At 42.9% G+C, this 18,658-nt stretch overlaps 3 protein-coding genes across 6 annotated transcripts; 2 read left to right on the forward strand and 1 right to left on the reverse strand.

Annotated features, from left to right (window-relative positions):
- Positions 1-1,935: 1,935 nt before the first annotated feature.
- TNFAIP8L2 (TNF alpha induced protein 8 like 2) lies at positions 1,936-5,359 on the forward strand (the record flags this gene model as incomplete). Of its 3 annotated transcripts, none has more annotated exons than XM_079123007.1 (2): positions 1,936-2,946; positions 4,590-5,359. In XM_079123007.1, the coding sequence occupies exon 2, from the start codon at positions 4,805-4,807 to the stop codon at positions 5,357-5,359; it is 555 nt and encodes a 184-aa protein (XP_078979133.1). In that variant the 5' UTR covers positions 1,936-2,946; positions 4,590-4,804. The 3 variants fall into 3 exon arrangements, with proteins under 3 accessions (XP_078979133.1, XP_078979134.1, XP_078979132.1); XM_079123008.1 differs by having other exon boundaries at positions 4,752-5,359; XM_079123006.1 differs by having other exon boundaries at positions 1,937-2,946; positions 4,775-5,359.
- A 748-nt stretch (positions 5,360-6,107) lies between these two features.
- Positions 6,108-15,045, reverse strand: LYSMD1 (LysM domain containing 1). Its single transcript, XM_079122883.1, has 3 exons — positions 14,715-15,045; positions 7,450-7,814; positions 6,108-7,063 (listed from the first exon to the last, which is right to left on the reverse strand). The coding sequence occupies exons 1-3, from the start codon at positions 14,892-14,894 to the stop codon at positions 6,925-6,927; spliced, it is 684 nt and encodes a 227-aa protein (XP_078979009.1). The 5' UTR covers positions 14,895-15,045; the 3' UTR covers positions 6,108-6,924.
- Positions 6,936-18,619, forward strand: SCNM1 (sodium channel modifier 1). 2 transcript variants are annotated; one of them, XM_079122663.1, is made up of 7 exons: positions 6,936-7,069; positions 16,086-16,156; positions 16,402-16,490; positions 16,591-16,688; positions 16,800-16,888; positions 17,781-17,975; positions 18,430-18,619. In XM_079122663.1, exons 2-7 carry the CDS (start codon positions 16,140-16,142, stop codon positions 18,527-18,529), a joined length of 588 nt encoding a protein of 195 aa, XP_078978789.1. In that variant the 5' UTR covers positions 6,936-7,069; positions 16,086-16,139; the 3' UTR covers positions 18,530-18,619. The 2 variants fall into 2 exon arrangements, with proteins under 2 accessions (XP_078978789.1, XP_078978788.1); XM_079122662.1 differs by lacking the exon at positions 6,936-7,069 and adding an exon at positions 15,663-15,840.
- The last annotated feature ends 39 nt before the right edge of the window (positions 18,620-18,658 follow it).

Genomic DNA, 18,658 nt, shown 5'->3' on the forward strand with positions numbered 1-18,658 from the left:
TAAGGCCCTAGGAAATTTGGCAAGAACTTGTCTCTAAATAAAATATAAAATAAGCCCTAGGGATGTGGCTCAGTGCTTAAGCACCCCTGGGTTCAATCCCAGGTACAAAAAAATATTACACAAAATTGAGCATGGTGGGGCATGGCTGTAATCCCAGGGACACAGGAGGCTTGAGGCAGGAGGATCACAACTTCGAGGCCAACCTCAGCAATTTAGTGAGGCCCCAAGCAACTTAGTGAGACCCTGTCTCAAAATAAAAAGTGCTGGGAATGTTGCTCAGTGGTTAAGCACTCCTCGATTTAATCCCCAGTATAAATAAATAATAAAAATTAAAAAGACTGGGGATATAGCTCAGTGGTAAAGCACCCCTGGGTTCAATTCCCAGTACCAAAACAACAAAACAAAATGGTAATTAAAAATCGCTAAATCCTTGGGTTGTGGTTAATAGTTCTGGTGACAGAGCATGTGTGTGAAGTTCTGAGTTCAATCCCCAGCACGTAGATGAATAAATAGATTAAAATCACCAAATCCCACGATCTCTTGTGGGTTCTCACCTGTGTTTAAACAAATTATGCCACTGGTTGATTACTTTACAAATGTGTCCTTTCCTCAGCTGAAAATTCATTAAAGCATATAACATGTTCCCACTGAGCTCATTATTTTACTTCCCTTATCAAACTTACCTTTATGTTTCCCTATTGAACTCTTGAGCAACTTTTTAAAAGTTTGCCATTATCTGGACTTTTTCCTTCTTCACTTATCTCTCAAAGAGCCATGCTAAGTGAAATAAGCCAGACTCAGAAAATCAAGGGTCAAATGTTTTCTCTCATATGTGGAAGCTAGAGCAAAATAAGGGAAAGAAGACAGTGGGGGAGGGGATCTGATGTCACAGAGATAGAGGGAAGATCAGTGGAGCGGAAGCTGGATAATGAATGGAAGGAAGGAAAGGAAAGAAATATGGAATGAATTTAACAAAATCATGTTATATACATATAAAAATGTAGCAAAGGAAATTTCACCAGTATGTATATGTATAAAGTACCAATCAAAAATAAATAAAAGAGGGACTAGATGTGTAGCTCAGTGATAGATCACTTGCCTAGCACATGTGAAGTTCTAGGTTCGATCCTCAGCACTGCATTAAAATAAAAAAATAAAAAAGGTATTGTGTCCATCTACAACTAAAAAAATAAAAATAAAAGAGTGAAAGGAAGATCAGTAGAAGAGAGAGAAAAGGGGGAAGGAGGAAGGAAACAAAAGAGGGGGATTGAGGATTAAAATCAAATTCCTTGTACGCATAATTTTGTCAAAATGAACTCAAACACTATGTATAATTATAACACTCTAATACAAAAAAAAAAAAAACAACAAAAAAAAATGGGGCACAGTGGCACACACATCTAATTGCAGCAACTTGGGAAGCTAAGGCAGGAGGATTGCAAGCTCAAGATCAGCCTCAGCAACTTAGTGAGGCCTTGTCTCAAAATTTAAAAAAAGGGGGAAGGGCTAGGGATGTGGCCCAGTGGTTAAGCACCTTGGGTTCAATCCTCAGTATCAAAAAAACGAGAGCAAAAAACTATATGTATGTTCTATACGTATAGATCACCACTCCTGAGAATGCCCTGTGCGTGCTTATGTTGCTCTACCATCTGGGAAGTATTTCTTCCTCATCTCTGGATACTAAATAGTTTAATCTATCCTTGCAAGTCAGACTCTTCTGTCCTATCATAATTAATCTAATCCTCTTTAATTCTTTAAACCTCTAAACTGCTATTAAAGCTAATGGCAGGGCTGGTGGTATAGCTCAATGGTAAAGTGCTTGCCCAGCATGTAGATGTAAAGTCCTGCATTTGCTCCCGTTTAAAAAAAAAATGCCGGGCACGGTTACATAGGCCTGTAATCACAGCTGCTCAGGAGGTTGAGGCATGAGGAACTCGAATTCAAAGCCAGCCTCAGCCTCAGCAATTTAGTGAGGCCCTAAGAAACTTAGCAAGACCCTGGCTCTTAATAGAATATTTTTAAAAAGGCCTGGGGATAAGGCTAAGTGGGTAAGCACCCCTGGGTTCAATCCCCACTACAAAAATAAATAAATTAATTAATTAATAAAAATTAATGATCTGAATGTGACACAACTGTAGTCCCAACTACTTCAAAAGCTGAGGCTGAGGTGGGAGGATCATCTTAAGCCTATGTTAGAGACCAACCTGGTTGACATAGAAAGACCCACCGCAAACAAAGTTAATGGCATTGTTTGACTTTTGATTAACTTCAGTTCCCCTGGTCAGGTTTTAAGATTCTTTAGGGTAAATGTTTTCGCTTCATTTAAGAACTTTCCCTCATTTTTGGATCCTTGCAAGGGCTACAGTGCTCTGTAGGCTTGTTCCTAGTGGTTCAGTGCAGTGCTGACACCTGCTGGTCACATATGGCTCAGCAGCCCTCACCCCAGCACCTTCTTCCCTCCAGTTCTAAGGGCTGGGTCAGCCTGTGCCAACCTTACCTGTCAGCAGCTGGAAGTTATTTGTGATAATGTTGCCTCACAGTATCAATCTTCAGAACTTTCCCCACTAACGCCAAACTCAGAAATTCACACTGTACACCTTCTTTAGAACCACAGAAATATAAGAATAGAATCTCAAAGATCTGGACGGCAAGGAAATAGGCCGACAAACATTTTGAGAGTGGAGGATGTGCATCCCCTTCTGCCCAATTCAGAGTCAAGTCTGTTTATCACAGATTGTTATTCCTTCTGTCCTTTGTCTTATGTCTAGGTTACTGTTGGGCCACTGGTCTTCTTGGTGACAGTTATGATGAACCGGAGGTAGAGCACAGAGTAGGTAGGCGGGGCTTGAGGGGTGGGGCCAGGCCAAAGGGCCTCACTTTGGAGCTTCTCCATTCTGTCAGCTCTCCCGGAACATCCCAGGCAAGACTGGCACCAGCGTATGACAGGTGAGGGGTCAAAAATGACGGAAGAGTAGGCATAAGGGTGATGGTGGGCAGAAGGGTCCCCAGCTGTTTCAGACTTAGCTTTCTATTTTGTGAAGCTTACATTTGCAGAATTCTTGGTTGGATCCCCAGTAAAGCTTAGTTTTTCCTGGGGCAAGGCAGCCTCAGAAATAAAGTCCTGGCTTAGGATAGGGGTGGGGGTGGAGACAGGGTTGAGGGATGAGGGTGGGTATTGGTGTGTGACAGAGGATTATAAGATACAAGGAGATGTTAAAGACATGGAGGTAGATGGTTCAGGACCAGGGGGACAACATGGCCAGAATCAGAGGTAAACCCAGACAGGAGAAAAAGGGAGGCTGTAACAAGGAGAGAGTGAGAGAACAGTGAACAAAATGTGAGATGGCAATGAGGGCAGTGCAGAGCTGGGTAACAGGAAGGCCAAGGAGGAAGGAAGGCTCACATGGAGCAATCTTCTCTTCCGGTTGTGGAGCCTCATCTAGAAAGCCCTAGGGTAAGACAGGAGCAAATCATTGTTGAAGGTTCCCATTGGAATGATTCAGCTGGGGAAGAAACCCCTTCAGTTACCCACCTCTCCTGCCTCTTCAAACTCCCATATTCATTTAGGGAAGAGGATGAGGCTGCTCCTCACTGCGGTCACAGCCACATCCTGCAGAGCAGGGGAGGGGGAAGTAAGAAGCAAAACAACCAGAAGAACCACAGGCAAGAATCGTGGGGAGAGAACCCTGGACGTACTCATCAGATATGTCACTAGGAGGGTCTCCAGTTCAACCCAGCAGACCATAGACCATAGGACAGAATGCCCTTCTTGAGGTGCTTGTTTCAGTGTTCTTCAACCTCACTGACAGCATTCTGGGGAAGAAGGGCTCTTTGGATTATTTGGGTTGACGTCCATTGTTATTTACTAGTGATTTCAGTCAAATTGTTTAATTTCTCTTGGCTTCAGTTTTCTCATTGCAAATGAAGATGCCTACCTTATATGTTGGGAAGACAGGAAATTCATATAAAGCAGTTGGCACACAGTAGGTTTTCAGTAAATGGTGGGTATTCTTATTAGTACTTCCGGGACCCTGGGTTTCCCACTTCTTTAAATGCAAAACAGTAACTGGGTATAGTGGCATATGCCTGTAATCCCAGTGACTTGGAAGGCTAAGGCAGAAGGATTGCAAGTTCAAGGCCAGTCTTAGTGAGACCCTGTCTCAAAAAATAAAACGGGTTGGGGGGCTGAGCATGTGACTCAGTAGTAGAATCCCCAGCTCTGCAAAATAAAATAAAAAGGGCTGGGATGTAGTTCAGTGGTAGAGCACACCTAGATTTAATCGCCAGTGCTGCAAAATAAATAAATAAAATGCTGTATAGCACACATGGGCTTTTGAGTCCAAAAAACCAGTTGTGTTGGATCTTGGGTAAATAATTTAACCCAAGTCTCAGTTTGCTCAGCTGTAAAACATGGAGAGTAATATCTATACCTCAAAAATTGTAGGTATACAGTTAACATCCAAAAATGGTAGCTGTGAAAATAAACTGCCAGGTAAGTTCCATTCTCTCCATTGTGGCAGCAACATACTACTTCCCCTGAGATTTTTAAACTCTTGGAGGCTAACTTCTGTGTGCTCACACTCTTCCAGCCTGGATAATCAATGCTCTTCAGGGCTGTTTTGGAGATCAAGATTTCATATAGCATTAAAAGGAAAAAGCAAAAGCAGGGCAGAGAGGATTAAGGGGGAAAAAAGAGGACAAAGAAACTACAGAAGCAACAGAAAGGGAAAAGCCATTTCTCTCTTTCTAAGGAAGCCTGTGGCCTCTCTTCTAGTGACTGACCACATACCCGTTCCCAGGCACCATGGAGTCCTTCAGCTCAAAGAGTCTGGCACTGCAAGCGGAGAAGAAACTACTAAGTAAGATGGCAGGTCGGTCTGTTGCTCATCTCTTCATTGATGAGACAAGCAGTGAGGTACTAGATGAGCTCTACCGTGTGTCCAAAGAGTACACGCATAGCCGGCCCCAGGCCCAGCGGGTTATCAAGGACCTTATCAAGGTGGCTGTCAAGGTGGCTGTGCTGCACCGTAATGGCAACTTTGGCCCCACTGAGCTGGCCCTGGCTACCCGCTTTCGTCAAAAGCTACGGCAGGGTGCCATGACGGCGCTTAGCTTTGGGGAGGTAGACTTCACCTTTGAGGCTGCGGTACTGGCAAGTCTGCTCACTGAGTGCCGAGACATGCTGCTGGAGCTGGTGGAGCACCACCTCACACCCAAGTCACATGGCCGCATCCGCCATGTGTTTGATCACTTCTCTGATCCAGGGCTGCTCACAGCCCTCTATGGGCCTGACTTCACTCAGCACCTTGGCAAGATCTGCGATGGGCTCCGGAAGCTGCTGGATGAGGGGAAGCTCTGAAAGTTCTGAACCCAGCATAGTCTACCTTGGCCAACTGGGAAAACAACAGATAAGGGATTTTCTAACCTTGCTCATCTGCACTAATGCTTTGCAATCCTTAGGCTTCAATCTCTCTCAAGAGTGCTTTAGACTCTGAGACCACCCTGCCCCCAAACTACTGGTAAAGAAGGAGCAATACTGAGGGGTAAGGACTCTCCTGCTCCAGCCCTAGCACAGGAAACAAAGCAGCCCGAAAAAGGAGAAATGAAACTTGTAACTCTCTTTCTCCCATGAGGGACATCTGAAACAGGGAAGCCCCTTCCCCCATGAATCAAGGGAAGGGGGCACTGCCCATATAATTCCTCTTGGGTCACTAGAGAGAGGAGGGAATTAAGGTGGCCCTTGGAGACATTATAGACTCCTAGCTCTAGGTGGAGCTTGCACAGATATCAGAGCCTCTGTTTTAGAGTGCAGGAAAAAGGGACTAGGGTAAGGGAGATTCTCACAGGCAAATAAAACTACTAAAACATGCACAGGGCTCAGTGTTTAATCTCTCCAGTTTCTTATACCTTAGGATCATCACAGAGGAAAGGAGGTACATAAACACCACTTGTCTCACCTCTCACCATTTCCAAACATGAGACTGAGGCATATTTCCAGTATTATTGAGGTTCCCTTGCCTATTTTTTCTGTTTAAGAAACAAACAACAAACTGTACTGCAGACCAGTGCTACGAATTGCAAATAAATATGCAGTAAGGAGCAAGGCATACACAGACAGGCTTTAGTGGAGAGGGGGTATAACAAAGAGACTCCCACAACTGTCCTTCTCACATCCCAAGGCAATGTGTGTTCCATCCCTTAGCCCCACTGCAGGCTGAGCAGAGACAGGTTAGAAGGGTGAACTGGAAGAATGGAGAATTCAGGTTCCGACATTGCTGCTTTTTCTTAGAGTTTTTAGGGAACTGGTTAGTCAGACTGAACCCAAATCCTTCCCCTTGAGACTAGGGAAAAGACTTGGCACAGTCCACCATCTTCCATGATGGTACTAGATCATGATTCCCCTGTCCTTGATAACATGCTTGGGTAAGAAGGTAGGGAAGCTGAGGAACCAGCTCAGTGTTTCTGGGTTCCCCTCACCCCAGTGCTCTAGAAATCCCACTTTTCAGCTAACAGTGGGAAAGAGTTAGATACAGCAAATAAATATTACTTCAATATAGCACCAAATAAATTAGGTAACACAGTTGGAGATGGGGAAGAAGTTGAAGGGAAGTCTCTGTTTCTCTGCTCTAAGGACAGAGAGTGGTGAAAGGGATAGGAAAGGTAGCAGGGATATAAAAAGAACCTTCTGAATCTAAAGGAAAAACTCTAGATTCAGCCCTAAAACTGGGGAGGGGTCTAGGCCCCATCTCCTACTCTTGCCAGAAAATGCCCCAGGCCAAGGAATTCTTGTATATAAGGAGGCTGGAGAAGACAGCTGGAGTTGAGGGAGTCAGGCTGGGAAGCCACGTCCTTGAGCCTCACCTCAGGCTCCTCTCCCCCTCACGATGCTTCTTCAACATCATGCTCCTCTCAGTTCTGGGAACATCAGAGTTTGAAGATTTCATCCTCCTGGTCCCTCAGCGTCTGGGTCCGAGAGGTCCGGGTCAGCGGCACAGGACCTAGGACTGCTCGTTGCTGCATCCGAGGGGAGCTCTGATGGAGACGTCCATCTTCCCCAGGTACCCTGCAGGTAAGGAAAGCAGGGAAAGAGTGATAGATGAAGGGAAGAACCTGAGAATGGGACAAGAGGTACAGAGGAAACTGTCTTCCTCTCTTGATTCCTGAACTGGTTGTTCTAAGATGTAATCTCAATAGCTTCTGGAAAAATCCTAACCCTAATACTCCTTTGTGAATTATCAGAACAAGAAGAACAGTCAACTGTTTTACCCCAATGATAACATGGAACCCAATTTCCCACCACCTCAACCCATCTAGCAGCCATTGGCTCTGCTCACTATCTCAGGGTCACCAAGGAAAAGGTATCACCTCATTTCTGCTGGCATTTGTGTTTATGTTAGGTAAGATGCAGGAATCTATGGAGGGACTTACAAGGGACCACTTAAGACTCACCCGCTTTCACCTTTTCTCAGTTTTTGGGCAGCAGCCTTCTTTGACAGGCTGATCTGTGAATCAAGCTTCTTAAGGAAATCAGAGGCAGAGAGGTCATGGATGGGAGTGGGATGTTCCTGGCCAGGTTTGGGGAGAACGTCACCATTGGCACATCCTGATTCTATCTCTTGTTTCTTCCTCTCAGTTGTATGTGGCCGAACTTCATCCTTACTTGGGTCTACCTCTTCCTCTCCATCATTCTCTTCCTCAGAATCCAAACCATTGAACAGGTCTCTGGGCTCTCTCAGGATGGGGATGTACAGAGTTTTCTTCAGGAAGATGGAGTCATTAGTATAAAGGCGGTTTGCACGCTTAATCTGTTCCATCTTTTTAAAAAAAAAGTTATCAAGATTAATAACAGTAACAGGGCTGGGGAGATAGCTCAGTCGATAGAGTGCTTGCGCTGCAAGCACAAGTCCCTGAGTTCGATCCCCAGCACCACCAAAAAAAAAAAAACAGTAACAATGATCAATCTTAAACAGTTATCTTGAGCCTTTTGGAGTAATTGTACATTCTTATCTAACTTCATAACAACCAAGTTAAAATACATAGGGCTGACATTATTCCTATTTTATACATAAGCAGTTTTCATACTCTTTAGTCTTAGGTCTCCTTTACATTTTTTTAAATTATTGAGGCAGAAAGTTTTTATAAACCAGGTATGGTGGTGCATGCCTGCAGTACTATCTACTCTTGAGGTTGAGGTAGGAGAATCACATGTTTGAGGCCAGCGTGGGCAACTTAGTGAGACTCTGTCTCAAAATAAGATGAAAAGGGCTGGGGACATAGCTCAGGAGTAGAATGTGTGAAGCCCTGGGTTAATTCCCAGTATGGCAAAAAGAAAAAAAAATTCTAGCAAATTAAAAACAGGGGTAGAACTTGAATCCTTGGCCTTTTCACTATGCCAGGGAATGTTTTTCACATTATAATATTAATAATTTCTTTCATCAAGTATTTATTTTGTACCTGTTTATTCATCACTGAACATAGTGACTGCCATCACCATCTATCTACCTGGTCTTACAAAATCAGGTTGGAGATGTAGCTCAGTGGTAAAGCACCTGCTTAGAAATTCATCTTTCCTCCCCCGACACCCAGTACTGGGAATTGAACCCAGAGGTGCTCTACTACCAAGTTACATCCCTATTTTTTAATTTTTGATTTCTTTTGGGGGGTACCAGGGATTAAACCCAGGGGTGCTTAACACTGAGTCACATCTCCAGCCCTTTTAAAATATATTTTATTTAGAGACAAGGTCTCACTAAATTGCTTAGGGCCTCACTAATCTGCTGAGTGCTGAGGTTGTCTTTGAACTTGAGATCCTGCTGCCTCAGCCTTCCGAGTCACTGAGATTACAGGCATGTGTGACCATGACTGGCTTGATTTTTTTTTTTTTTTTTGGTGGTATTGAGCCCAGGGTCTTGCACATGCTAGGCAAATACTCTACCATTAAGCTATATCTTCAAATTTGTTTTTTGAAATAGGATTTCTCACTAAGTGGCCCAGGTTGACCTTGAATTTGCAATCCTCCTGTCTCAATCTCCAGAGTAGCAGGGGATTACAAGCATTTGCCACAATGCCCAGTTTAATGTCATCCTTTTCATGTACTTTTTTTTATCCCCCATACCAAACTGGAGAACAAAAGTGCTTTAAAAATCTGGGCTGGAAGGGCTGAAGATGTAGCTCAGGTAGAGTGCTTGCCTAGCATGTGCAAGGATCTGGGTTCAATCCTCCATTAGGAAGACAGAGAGAAAGAGAGAGAGATATTCCTCATCTGGCCTCGTCTTCATGTCTGCCATTATACTAGAATAGACTCTTAATATTTCTCATCTGAGTTATTCCAACAGTTCAGTTGCTCTTCCTCTTTCACTTCTACTCATCTTCCTCTTCACATACAGAGAAATAATCTGATTAACTCACTAGCCTGCTTTAAAACTCCTATGGATCCTCACTGGCTAAAAAAAAAAAAAAAAATCTAAATTAACATTCAGGGCTTTCTCAGTCTAGTTCCCATAGGAAATGTCTAGCCTTGTCTCTCTTTTGTCATCTATACAAACTTTGCTATCTTGAACTTTTCATTTTTCTTTGAAGATTCCACGATCTTTCACACTTTTGTATGTTTATTCAAGTTTTTCCTTCTGCCAAAGATGCCTCCCCACCCTATCCCCTTCTCTGCTTGGAGAATTTTTACTCATCAACAATCCTTTTGTGTAACCTTCTTCAGAGCTGTAATTTATGTAATAATAATTGTCTTATGAGGTGGGGACTTGCCTATCATGTGGAAGTCTCTAAGTCTGATCCACTGAACTGCAAAAAACAAAAACAAGCTGGATATAGTGGTGCATCACTGTAATCCCAGCAACTAAGGAAGGTGAGGCAGGAGGATAGCAAGTTCGAGGCCAGCCTGGGCAACTGAGGGGGACCCTGTCTCAAAATAAAAAGGGCTGGTTAGGCTGCTTACTGGTAAAGTTCCCTTGCTCAATTCCCAGTACCAAACAGATAATTAAGTAAGTAAATAGATAAATAAATGGCTGGGGAGTAGGTCAGTGGTAGAGTGCTTACATAGCATGTGAGAGACCCTGGATTCAACCACCTGTATTGAAAAAGATAAAAAAACACAAACAAGTTATCTTACCATATTGTTAGTTACTTCTATGAATGTCTTATTCAAACCCTGAGTCTTTTTTTTTTTTTTTTTTTTTTTTTTTTTTTTAATGCAGTGCTGGGGATTGAATCTCAGGGCCTTGTGCATGCTAGGTAAGTGCTCTACAATTGAGCCATATCTCCAACCCACCTGTGAATCTTTCAAGGGCAGGGATGGTGATTTGATGTCTCTGTATCTCCAAGGTGTTCCTCAGCATCTCACAAAGCTTGGCACCTAGCAGGGGTTTATTTATTCTTTATGAATAAACTAGGTAATAAAATATAGTAACTGAAGTTAGAGTATATTAGTATTATCAGAAGTCACAGTGTCAAGTTTACTAAAACTTCATCTTATATTGGCACCAGTTTGGAAAATCATATTTCTTTCTTTCTTTTTCTTTTGTCCTTTTGGTACTGGGGGTTAAATCCAGAGATGCTTTACACTGAGCTACATACCGCCCTTTTTATTTTTTAAGACAGGGTCTCACTAAGTTGAATATATATATAATATATATATTATATATTATATATATGCACACATATATGTATGTATATATATGTATGTATGTATATATATATATAATTATATACATATATAAACTTTTTTTTTTTACATTGAACCCTTTACCACTGAGCTACATCCCCAGTCCTAAGTAGATAAATTGCTTAGAGTTGGCCTTGAACTTGCGATCCTCCTGCCTCAGTCTCTCAAGTAGCTGGGATTATAGGTACGCATCATACCTGACAAAAGTGAAGATTTTACTTATTTATTTTGGTACCAGGAATTGAACCCAGGGATACTTACCTTTACCAGCTGAACCACATTCCCAATGCTTTTTATTTTTTATTTTGAGACAGGGTCTCACTAAATTGCTGAGGCTGGCTTTGAACATGCCATCCTCCTGCCTCAGTCTCTTGAGTTGCTGGGATTATAGGCATGCACTACAATCATCCAGATTAAAACTGAGGATTTTAAAATGAGACGACCTGAGGTTGGAGTTTTTGCTCAGTGGTAGAGTGCTTGCCTAGCATGCATGAGGCACTGGGTTCAATTCTCAGCACTACATATAAATAAATTAAATAAAGGTCCACTGACAACTACAAAAATATTTTTAAAAATAAAAAATGAGATGACCTGATGTGAATCCTAATTCTACCAATTATACTGTCTATATAGTCTTCCTAAGTCTTAGTTTTCATTCATGTGTGTATGTATATATTTATTTATTCTGTGGTACTAGGATTGAATCCAGGACCTCACACATACTAGGAAGGCACTGAACTACACCTCTAGCCTTTTTAATTTTGAGACAGGGTCATTATTTTGTCCAGGCTGGCCTCAAACTTTCACTCCTCCTGCCTCAAACTGGCAGGGATTATAGGTATGTGCCACCATACCTGGCTTCTCATCTTTAAATGGGAATAGGGGCTGGGGAGGTAGCTCAGTAGTAGAGTGAGTACCTATCATGCTTGAGGCCATGGGTATGATTTCCAGTATCAAAATAAATAAGTGAATAGGAATGGTTATACTTACTTCATAGTCTTATGAAGATAATATTAGACAATATATGTATAAAGTCTGGCACATGCTAAGTGTTCTTTAATTGATAAGTAGGGAATAACTTAAGTAAATATCATTATTTAATATACTTTCCTCATTTTACAAATGGTGGGAAAATTGAGGCTCCAAACAAGAAATGACACAGTTAGTAAGCAGAATAGAACCAGAACCTAAAATTCTTCATTAGATTACAGATCTTTTCCAGGGATATAGAAAGCATCAAACTGAGGCTGGATGTGGTGGTACAGGTCTGTAATCCCAGCTACTCCGGAGGCTGAGGCAGGAGGATTGCAAATTGAGGCCAGTCTCAGCAATTGAGTGAGGCCCTATCTTGAAAAAAAAAAAAAGGGCTGCGAATACGATTCAGTGGTTAAGCACCCCTGGGTTCTATCCTCAGTACTGAAACAAACAAACAAAAAAATAAGGTTCAAGGCTGGGGTGTAGCTCAGTAGTAGAATGCTTATCTATGTGAAAGGTCCTGGGTAGATTCCTAGCACTAAAAAAGGGGAGTGGGAACTAACTGGACTACTCAGGAAATCACTTATTATCTACTGAGTTTTTGTTTTTGTTTTTGTTGATGCTAGAGATTGAACTCAGAGCCTTGCAGGTGCAGATGTTCTACCAGTTAGTTACATTCCTTGGCCCCCAATTTCCTTAACATACCTTATAAGCCTTTGTTGAGACCAAGAAGCTGCCCTATACTTTCTTCTTTTCTCTTTTTTAACTGATGCATTATAGTTGTATATAATGAATTTTTGTTACATATCTGTACATGTAAACAATGCCCTATAATTTCATACTCACTTCCTGTGCTTATTAGGTTACCCCCTGTACTTGAAATGTTCCCTCTCTAGCGCTCCCAATCTCCACATGTAATATCTTAGCCTCAATTTCATTCCTTCATTCAAAAAACATCTTTTAAGCTTCTATGTATCCGGGACTATGTCAGACTTTAGACATACAAAGTTGAAAAGAAAGAGTTTGTACTCTATAGGATATAGGCTATGGAAAGACAAAGATACAAATAACTATATTAAATAGGTTTGTTGGAAGGGATCATAGAGGAAGTCTTTCAAAGCTCAATGTAATGACACCCTTAAAACCTGCACTGAGCCAGGCAAGGTGGTACATACCTATAATTCCAGTGGCTTGGGAGGCTGAGGCAGGATGGTGAGTTCAAAGCCAGCCTCAGCAACAGTGAGGCCCTAAGTAACTCAGTGACACCTGTCTCTAAATAAAATACAAAATAGGTCTGGGGATGTGGCAGTGGTTGAGTGCCCCTGAGTTCAATCCCTGGTACTCAAAACTCAAAACAAAATAAAACACTGCACCGATGGCTATCCTTGCCTGCTTACAAGTAAAAATTAATCTTTTCGGGCTGGGGAGATAGCTCAGTTGGTAGAGTGCTTGCCTTGCAAGCACAAGGCCCTGGGTTCGATCCCCAGCACCGCAAAAAAAAAAAAAAAAAATTAATCTTTTCTGTTTTCCCACTACTTGTAAATACTACCACAAACTCACCACATTATGTCACCTATAATCATTATTTGTATCTCTGTCCATTTCTCACTGAACTGTAAATTACATGAGCACAGGAACCATACATTTATGTTTCTGTCTCCAAAAAGTGTTATCATAGTGCTTTAAATGTACAAAGCAAGCTGGGCGTGGTGGTGTACACCTATAATTCCACTTAGAGAGGCCCTCAGCAACTTAGTGAGACCCTGACTCAAAATAAAAAATAAAAAAGACTGGAGAGTTGGGCTTGGTGGTGCACACCTGTAATCCCAGTGGCTCAGGAGGCTGGGGCAGGAGGATTGAGAGTTCAAAGCCAGTTTTAGCAACAGGGAGGCCCTACGCAACTCAGTGAGACCCTGTCTCTAAATAAAAATACAAAACAGGGCTGGCGATGTGGCTCAGTGGTGGAGTACCCCTGAGTTCAATCCCTAATAACCACCTCCACCAAAAAAAAGCTGGGGATGTGATTCAGTGGTAAAATGCCCCTGGGTTAAATCCCCATTACCAACAAGAAAAACAATAAATAAATGGACAAAGTATAAAAATGTTGTCTAAATTCAACATTGTTTATATGAGATGGAATAGGATATGGGGGGAATCTCATCAACTTTAATGTTATAAATATATTACAAATATATGTTTCACATATATAGTTTTTTTTTGTCTCTTTTTATGGTACTGGGGATGAATCCAGGGCACCTACCACTAAGGTACATCCTCAGTCCTTTTTATTTTTTTATTTTGAAACGGGGTCTCACTAAGTTGCTGAGGTTGGCCTTGAACTTGTGATCTTCTTGCCTCAACCTCCCAAGTACAGTCACTGGGATTATAGGCGCACACCACCACATCCAGCTTAACACGATATATTTTTACATATATCAAATTTCCTGTAAGCATGACCTGAAATACTTGATATACAGAGTACCCGTTTTGCACCTTATTAGAAAAAAAGCAGAGCACTGAGGAAGAAACGAGAATGAGAAGAGATAAATATTTTATGCACTGAGAGCTAAAAACCACCTCTTCATTAATTGCTGTAAATGTTTGATCACTCAATTAAAATTTTTCTATGTGGTTAATAATATGGTCTTTAGAGTCAGATAGACTTGTTTGAATTCCAACTCTGACGTTCAGTTATTTGACCTTGATCAAATTGGTTAGCCCAGTTGTCTCAAGTTTCTCTGCAAAAAACAAACAAACAAACAAACACAAAAGGCATATACTTGATAGAAATGTGAGGCTCAAACAGATTAATGTACATGATGCCCCTAGCATGGTGTCTGGCATAATAAATTGGAAATGCTTCTCTCCATTGGCATAATGGGACAGAATCTGTCCCAACCAGACAGTGCAACACTGAGTGGGAAAACAAAAAGATAAAGGTAGAACAGACTACAACACAATTAGGAAAATGGCAGGGTAGACTGCCTGGAAGGGACATTATCATTCTCCTGAGGGTTATATCTCTCCTAAATGGTTATTCACACTTTTGTTCTGGAAGACTCACCGTCACTCCGTATTTGAGTGCTAATCCAGCTAAGGTGTCTCCAGGTTTCAACTGATGCTCCAGGCGTCTTTCCCTCACCGGCGAGCAGGCTGATTGTACCAGGCTTCCGTAAGAACGAGCCCGGCTCCCTTGAAGCAGCCCTGACCCTCCCAAGGGGGGCTGTCTAGAGGGAGAAGCCATCTCCTCACCCTGACAGCTGGGGTTGCAAATGAGTGAGGCCCGCTTAAGTGACCGGCAGTGTCAGCCCAACTCAGGAAATGAATATTCAAGGAATTCTTTTCCCCTTCTTTCCTAAGTCTCCCCGCTTCTCCCGGCACTATGCCCGCCTCCCTCCCCTCCCCGCTTCTCCTCCCTCCAACTCCCTTACCCACCAATCCGTCCCCTGAGTATTCAGTCCCTGAGTCTCTCCTTAACACCCCTCTGGCTTTCAGCCCCTTACAACTCTCTATAGTGACCTATGACCTTTGAACTCTAGACCCCCGCCTCAGCACACTTTCCTCAGTTTGTCTGCAAGTCCAACAGGCAGGCCTCCCGGCGCCCCCACATTCCGGCTCCGCCCCGTCCTGGGGTTCATCTGCTAGGGTCAGGAACAAATCAGGCCCACCCTAGGTAGGCTGTGGCCACAGACCAAACGCGTGAGGATTATGAGAGTTTGTAGTACACATTCCACTCTGAGACCCTCAAAGCCTCGCTCCACATCAGGCAGGTTACACTCTCAAACTTGGGCTCCACATTTAGGAGGTTCTTGTCCCTCCCAACGCCTGGAATGCGTCAAGATGCAGGGCCTGGCCCCAGCTGAGCGGCAAGCGCTTTGAAAAAAAAGACTTCATTTCCCAAGAGGCTCTGCGTCTGCGGGGTCGCAGGGCACCATAGGAAATGCAGTCCTCTCAGAACGTTGGAGGCGGGCTTTCGGGATCGCGTGGTGCATTTGGGGAAGGGCACCTCCGGAAATACGAAGACCAACCCTAAAAACACCGGAAGAAGGGAAGGAAATGTTCCATTCTTCCTACGGTAGCCCGAAGGAGTGGCGAAGCTGACCCAAGATAATTTATCATTTCTGGGGCTCACGTTCGTGATGTCTTTCAAGAGGGAAGGAGATGATTGGAGTCAGCTCAATGTACTCAAAGTAAGCGCGTGTGTTGGGTCCGGAGCATCTTCAGCTGCCTTCTGAATGCTGTGAAGGAGTTTTGTTTTGTTGCCCTGGCAACAGCTGTGATGGTGGTGGGAGGCGATCCAGAGGACAAGAAATGGGGAGTGATCCCTTCTTCCTACTACCCTTATTCCATTTGACTCCTCATCTCTATTATTTACCTTCCATCCATCCCTCCTATTCCGCTGATCCTTTCCAAAATTCTTCTCCGTCCCCCGCAGAAACGAAGAGTTGGGGACTTGCTGGCCAGTTACATTCCGGAGGATGAGGTTCTGATGCTACGGGATGGACGGTGAGGGCAAAGATTGGATCGAACCTAAGGGTTTCTGCGATTAGAGGCTCAACAAACTTTTACTGTTAAGGAATCAAGGGTATCTAGGATTCTTTGGTGGGAAGTGAGGACTGAAGACGTGGAGATCGGGAAACCTGGGGGTTGAGCATTGGAAAGGATTGTTAGGACAGGGGTGGGACAAATTCCCCACCTCAAGAAACACCTTCGTCCTTGGGCTTTTTATCCTATTCTCTCCCCCTTCCTAGCTTTGCTTGTGCCATCTGCCCCCATCGACCTGTTTTGGACACACTGGCCATGCTGACTGCCCACCGTGCAGGAAAGAAACATCTGTCCAGTAAGTTTGGGGGAAGTCAGAGGATAGAGAATAAACTCTTGAAATCTCCACAGACCACTCTTGGTGCTATGTTTTTAGTTCTCTTTCCTTTTCTCCTCAGGTCTGCAGCTTTTCTATGGCAAGAAGCAACCAGGAAAGGGAATAGAGCAAAATCCAAGAAAACAGGATGAATTGAGGAGAGAAGAGACCAAAGCTGAGGTAATCAGAGAGAGGGAGGGAGAGTGTTTTTCAGGCAGACCCTGCTGCATATACATCAAGCTTGAAGAACTTTTGTTTCTGAGGGCTCTGACTTTTTCATTTCCACCCCAGGCACCTCTGCTAACTCAGACTCGACTTATCACCCAGAATGCTCTGCATAGAGCTCCCCACTATAACAGTTCCTGCCGCTGGAAACACAGGTCTGTAGGATGGGCAAGCCAGAAGTAGGAAAGGACAGAAGAAAATAGATGGTTCTAGATTTGTTGTATTTTAAAGTTGTATTATGAGGAATATTAATGTTCAATTTGTTTTGGATTGGTTTAGGTTTTATTGTTTGTTTTGTTTTGATTTTTTTGTGGTACTGGGGATTGAACCAGGGACACTCTACCACTGAGCTACATCCCCAGTCCTTTTTATTATTTTTAAAAATTTTGAGATAGAACCAGGTGCTGTGGCATATGCCTGTAATCCCAGTGACTTAGGAGGCTGAGGCAGGAGGATCATGAGTTCAAAGCCAGTCTCAGCAACTTTACAAGGCCCTAAGCAACTCAGCAAGACCCTGTCTCTAATAAAACATTAAATAATAAAACATTTAAAAAGGGCTGGGGATGTGGCTTAGTGGTTAAGTACCCCTGGGTTCAATCCCTGGCACCAAAAAAAAAAAAAAAAAATTTTTTTTTTGAGATAGGGTTTCTTTCATTAAGTTGCTGAGGCTGGCTTCAAAGTGTGATCCTCCTGCCTCAGCCTCTTGAGTTGATGGGATTACAGACATGCACTACTACACTCAGCTAAATGTTTTAAGATAAAATATTTAAGCTAGCTTTTCCAAATTCATGATTCCAAAATCCTATTTATGCAGGACACTTATTAATATCTTGAGGAACACTATTAGAAAACATTGCTTTAATAGGTTGATGGGGGCTGGGGATATAGCTCAGTTGGTAGAGTGGCTTGCCTTGCAAGCACAAGGCCCTGGGTTCAATACCCTGCACTGCCAAAAAAAAAAAAAAAAAAAAAAGAGGTTGCGGGGGTCATAGAACAGTTGGCTCTTTCCATTACTGCTTTTATAGGCTCTTATTTTTTTCTACCCAGATCAGAAACTTCTGGCCCCTCTGTCTCATGTTCCCCTTTGCCAGCCCCAGAGGTTGAGCTCCAGAGTAGGAAGATAAATAGGGAACCTGAACAAGAGGCTGGCCCACAGGCCAAGGAGTCAGCAGCTGTCTCAGCCCCTGCACCCATGAGTCCCACAAGAAGACGAGCCCTGGACCATTACCTCACACTTCGAAGGTGAATATGCCAAATCACTTTCCTTAGATTTTCTGTTTTCTCTCTGACCCCTTTTTTCCTACAATACTGAGAATTGAACCCAGAACCTTTTCCGTGCTAGGCTTGACTACTCAGTTATATTCCCAGTCTTTTTTTAAGTTTATTTATTTATTTATTTTTCTGGGATTGATCCAAAGACTTTCTGCGGGCTAGGTGAGTACTTTGCCACTGAACTACATGTCCAGCCCCCTTTTTAAATTTTTTTATTTTGAGACAGAATCTTGCTAAGTTGTCCAAACTGGCCTTGAACTTGTGATCATTCTGTCCTGGTCTACAGAGTAGCTGAGATTATAAGAGTGCACCACCACACCCCACCTGACCCTCCTTTTTTCAAACCTATTCAATTACTTTTTCTTATTGCCACAAACTTTATTACCTCTTCCCTGACTAATTCTGTTTTCTCTGATGTTTCCAGCTCTGGATGGATCCCAGATGGACGAGGTCGATGGATAAAAGATGAAAATGTTGAGTTTGACTCTGATGAGGAGGAACCCCCTGATCTCCCTTTGGACTGAAACCCTCTTTTTCCATTCATTTTACAAATAAACTACAGTAGGCACTGGGAGCCTAACTTTCCTCAAGTTGGGTTTCCTGTTCTATCTCAGGATTTCAGATCTATTCATTCTCAACCTGGCCACTCCTTC

The sequence above is a fragment of the Sciurus vulgaris genome (assembly GCF_902686455.1).
Source record: "Sciurus vulgaris genome assembly, chromosome: 1".
Lineage (NCBI taxonomy): Eukaryota > Metazoa > Chordata > Mammalia > Rodentia > Sciuridae > Sciurus > Sciurus vulgaris.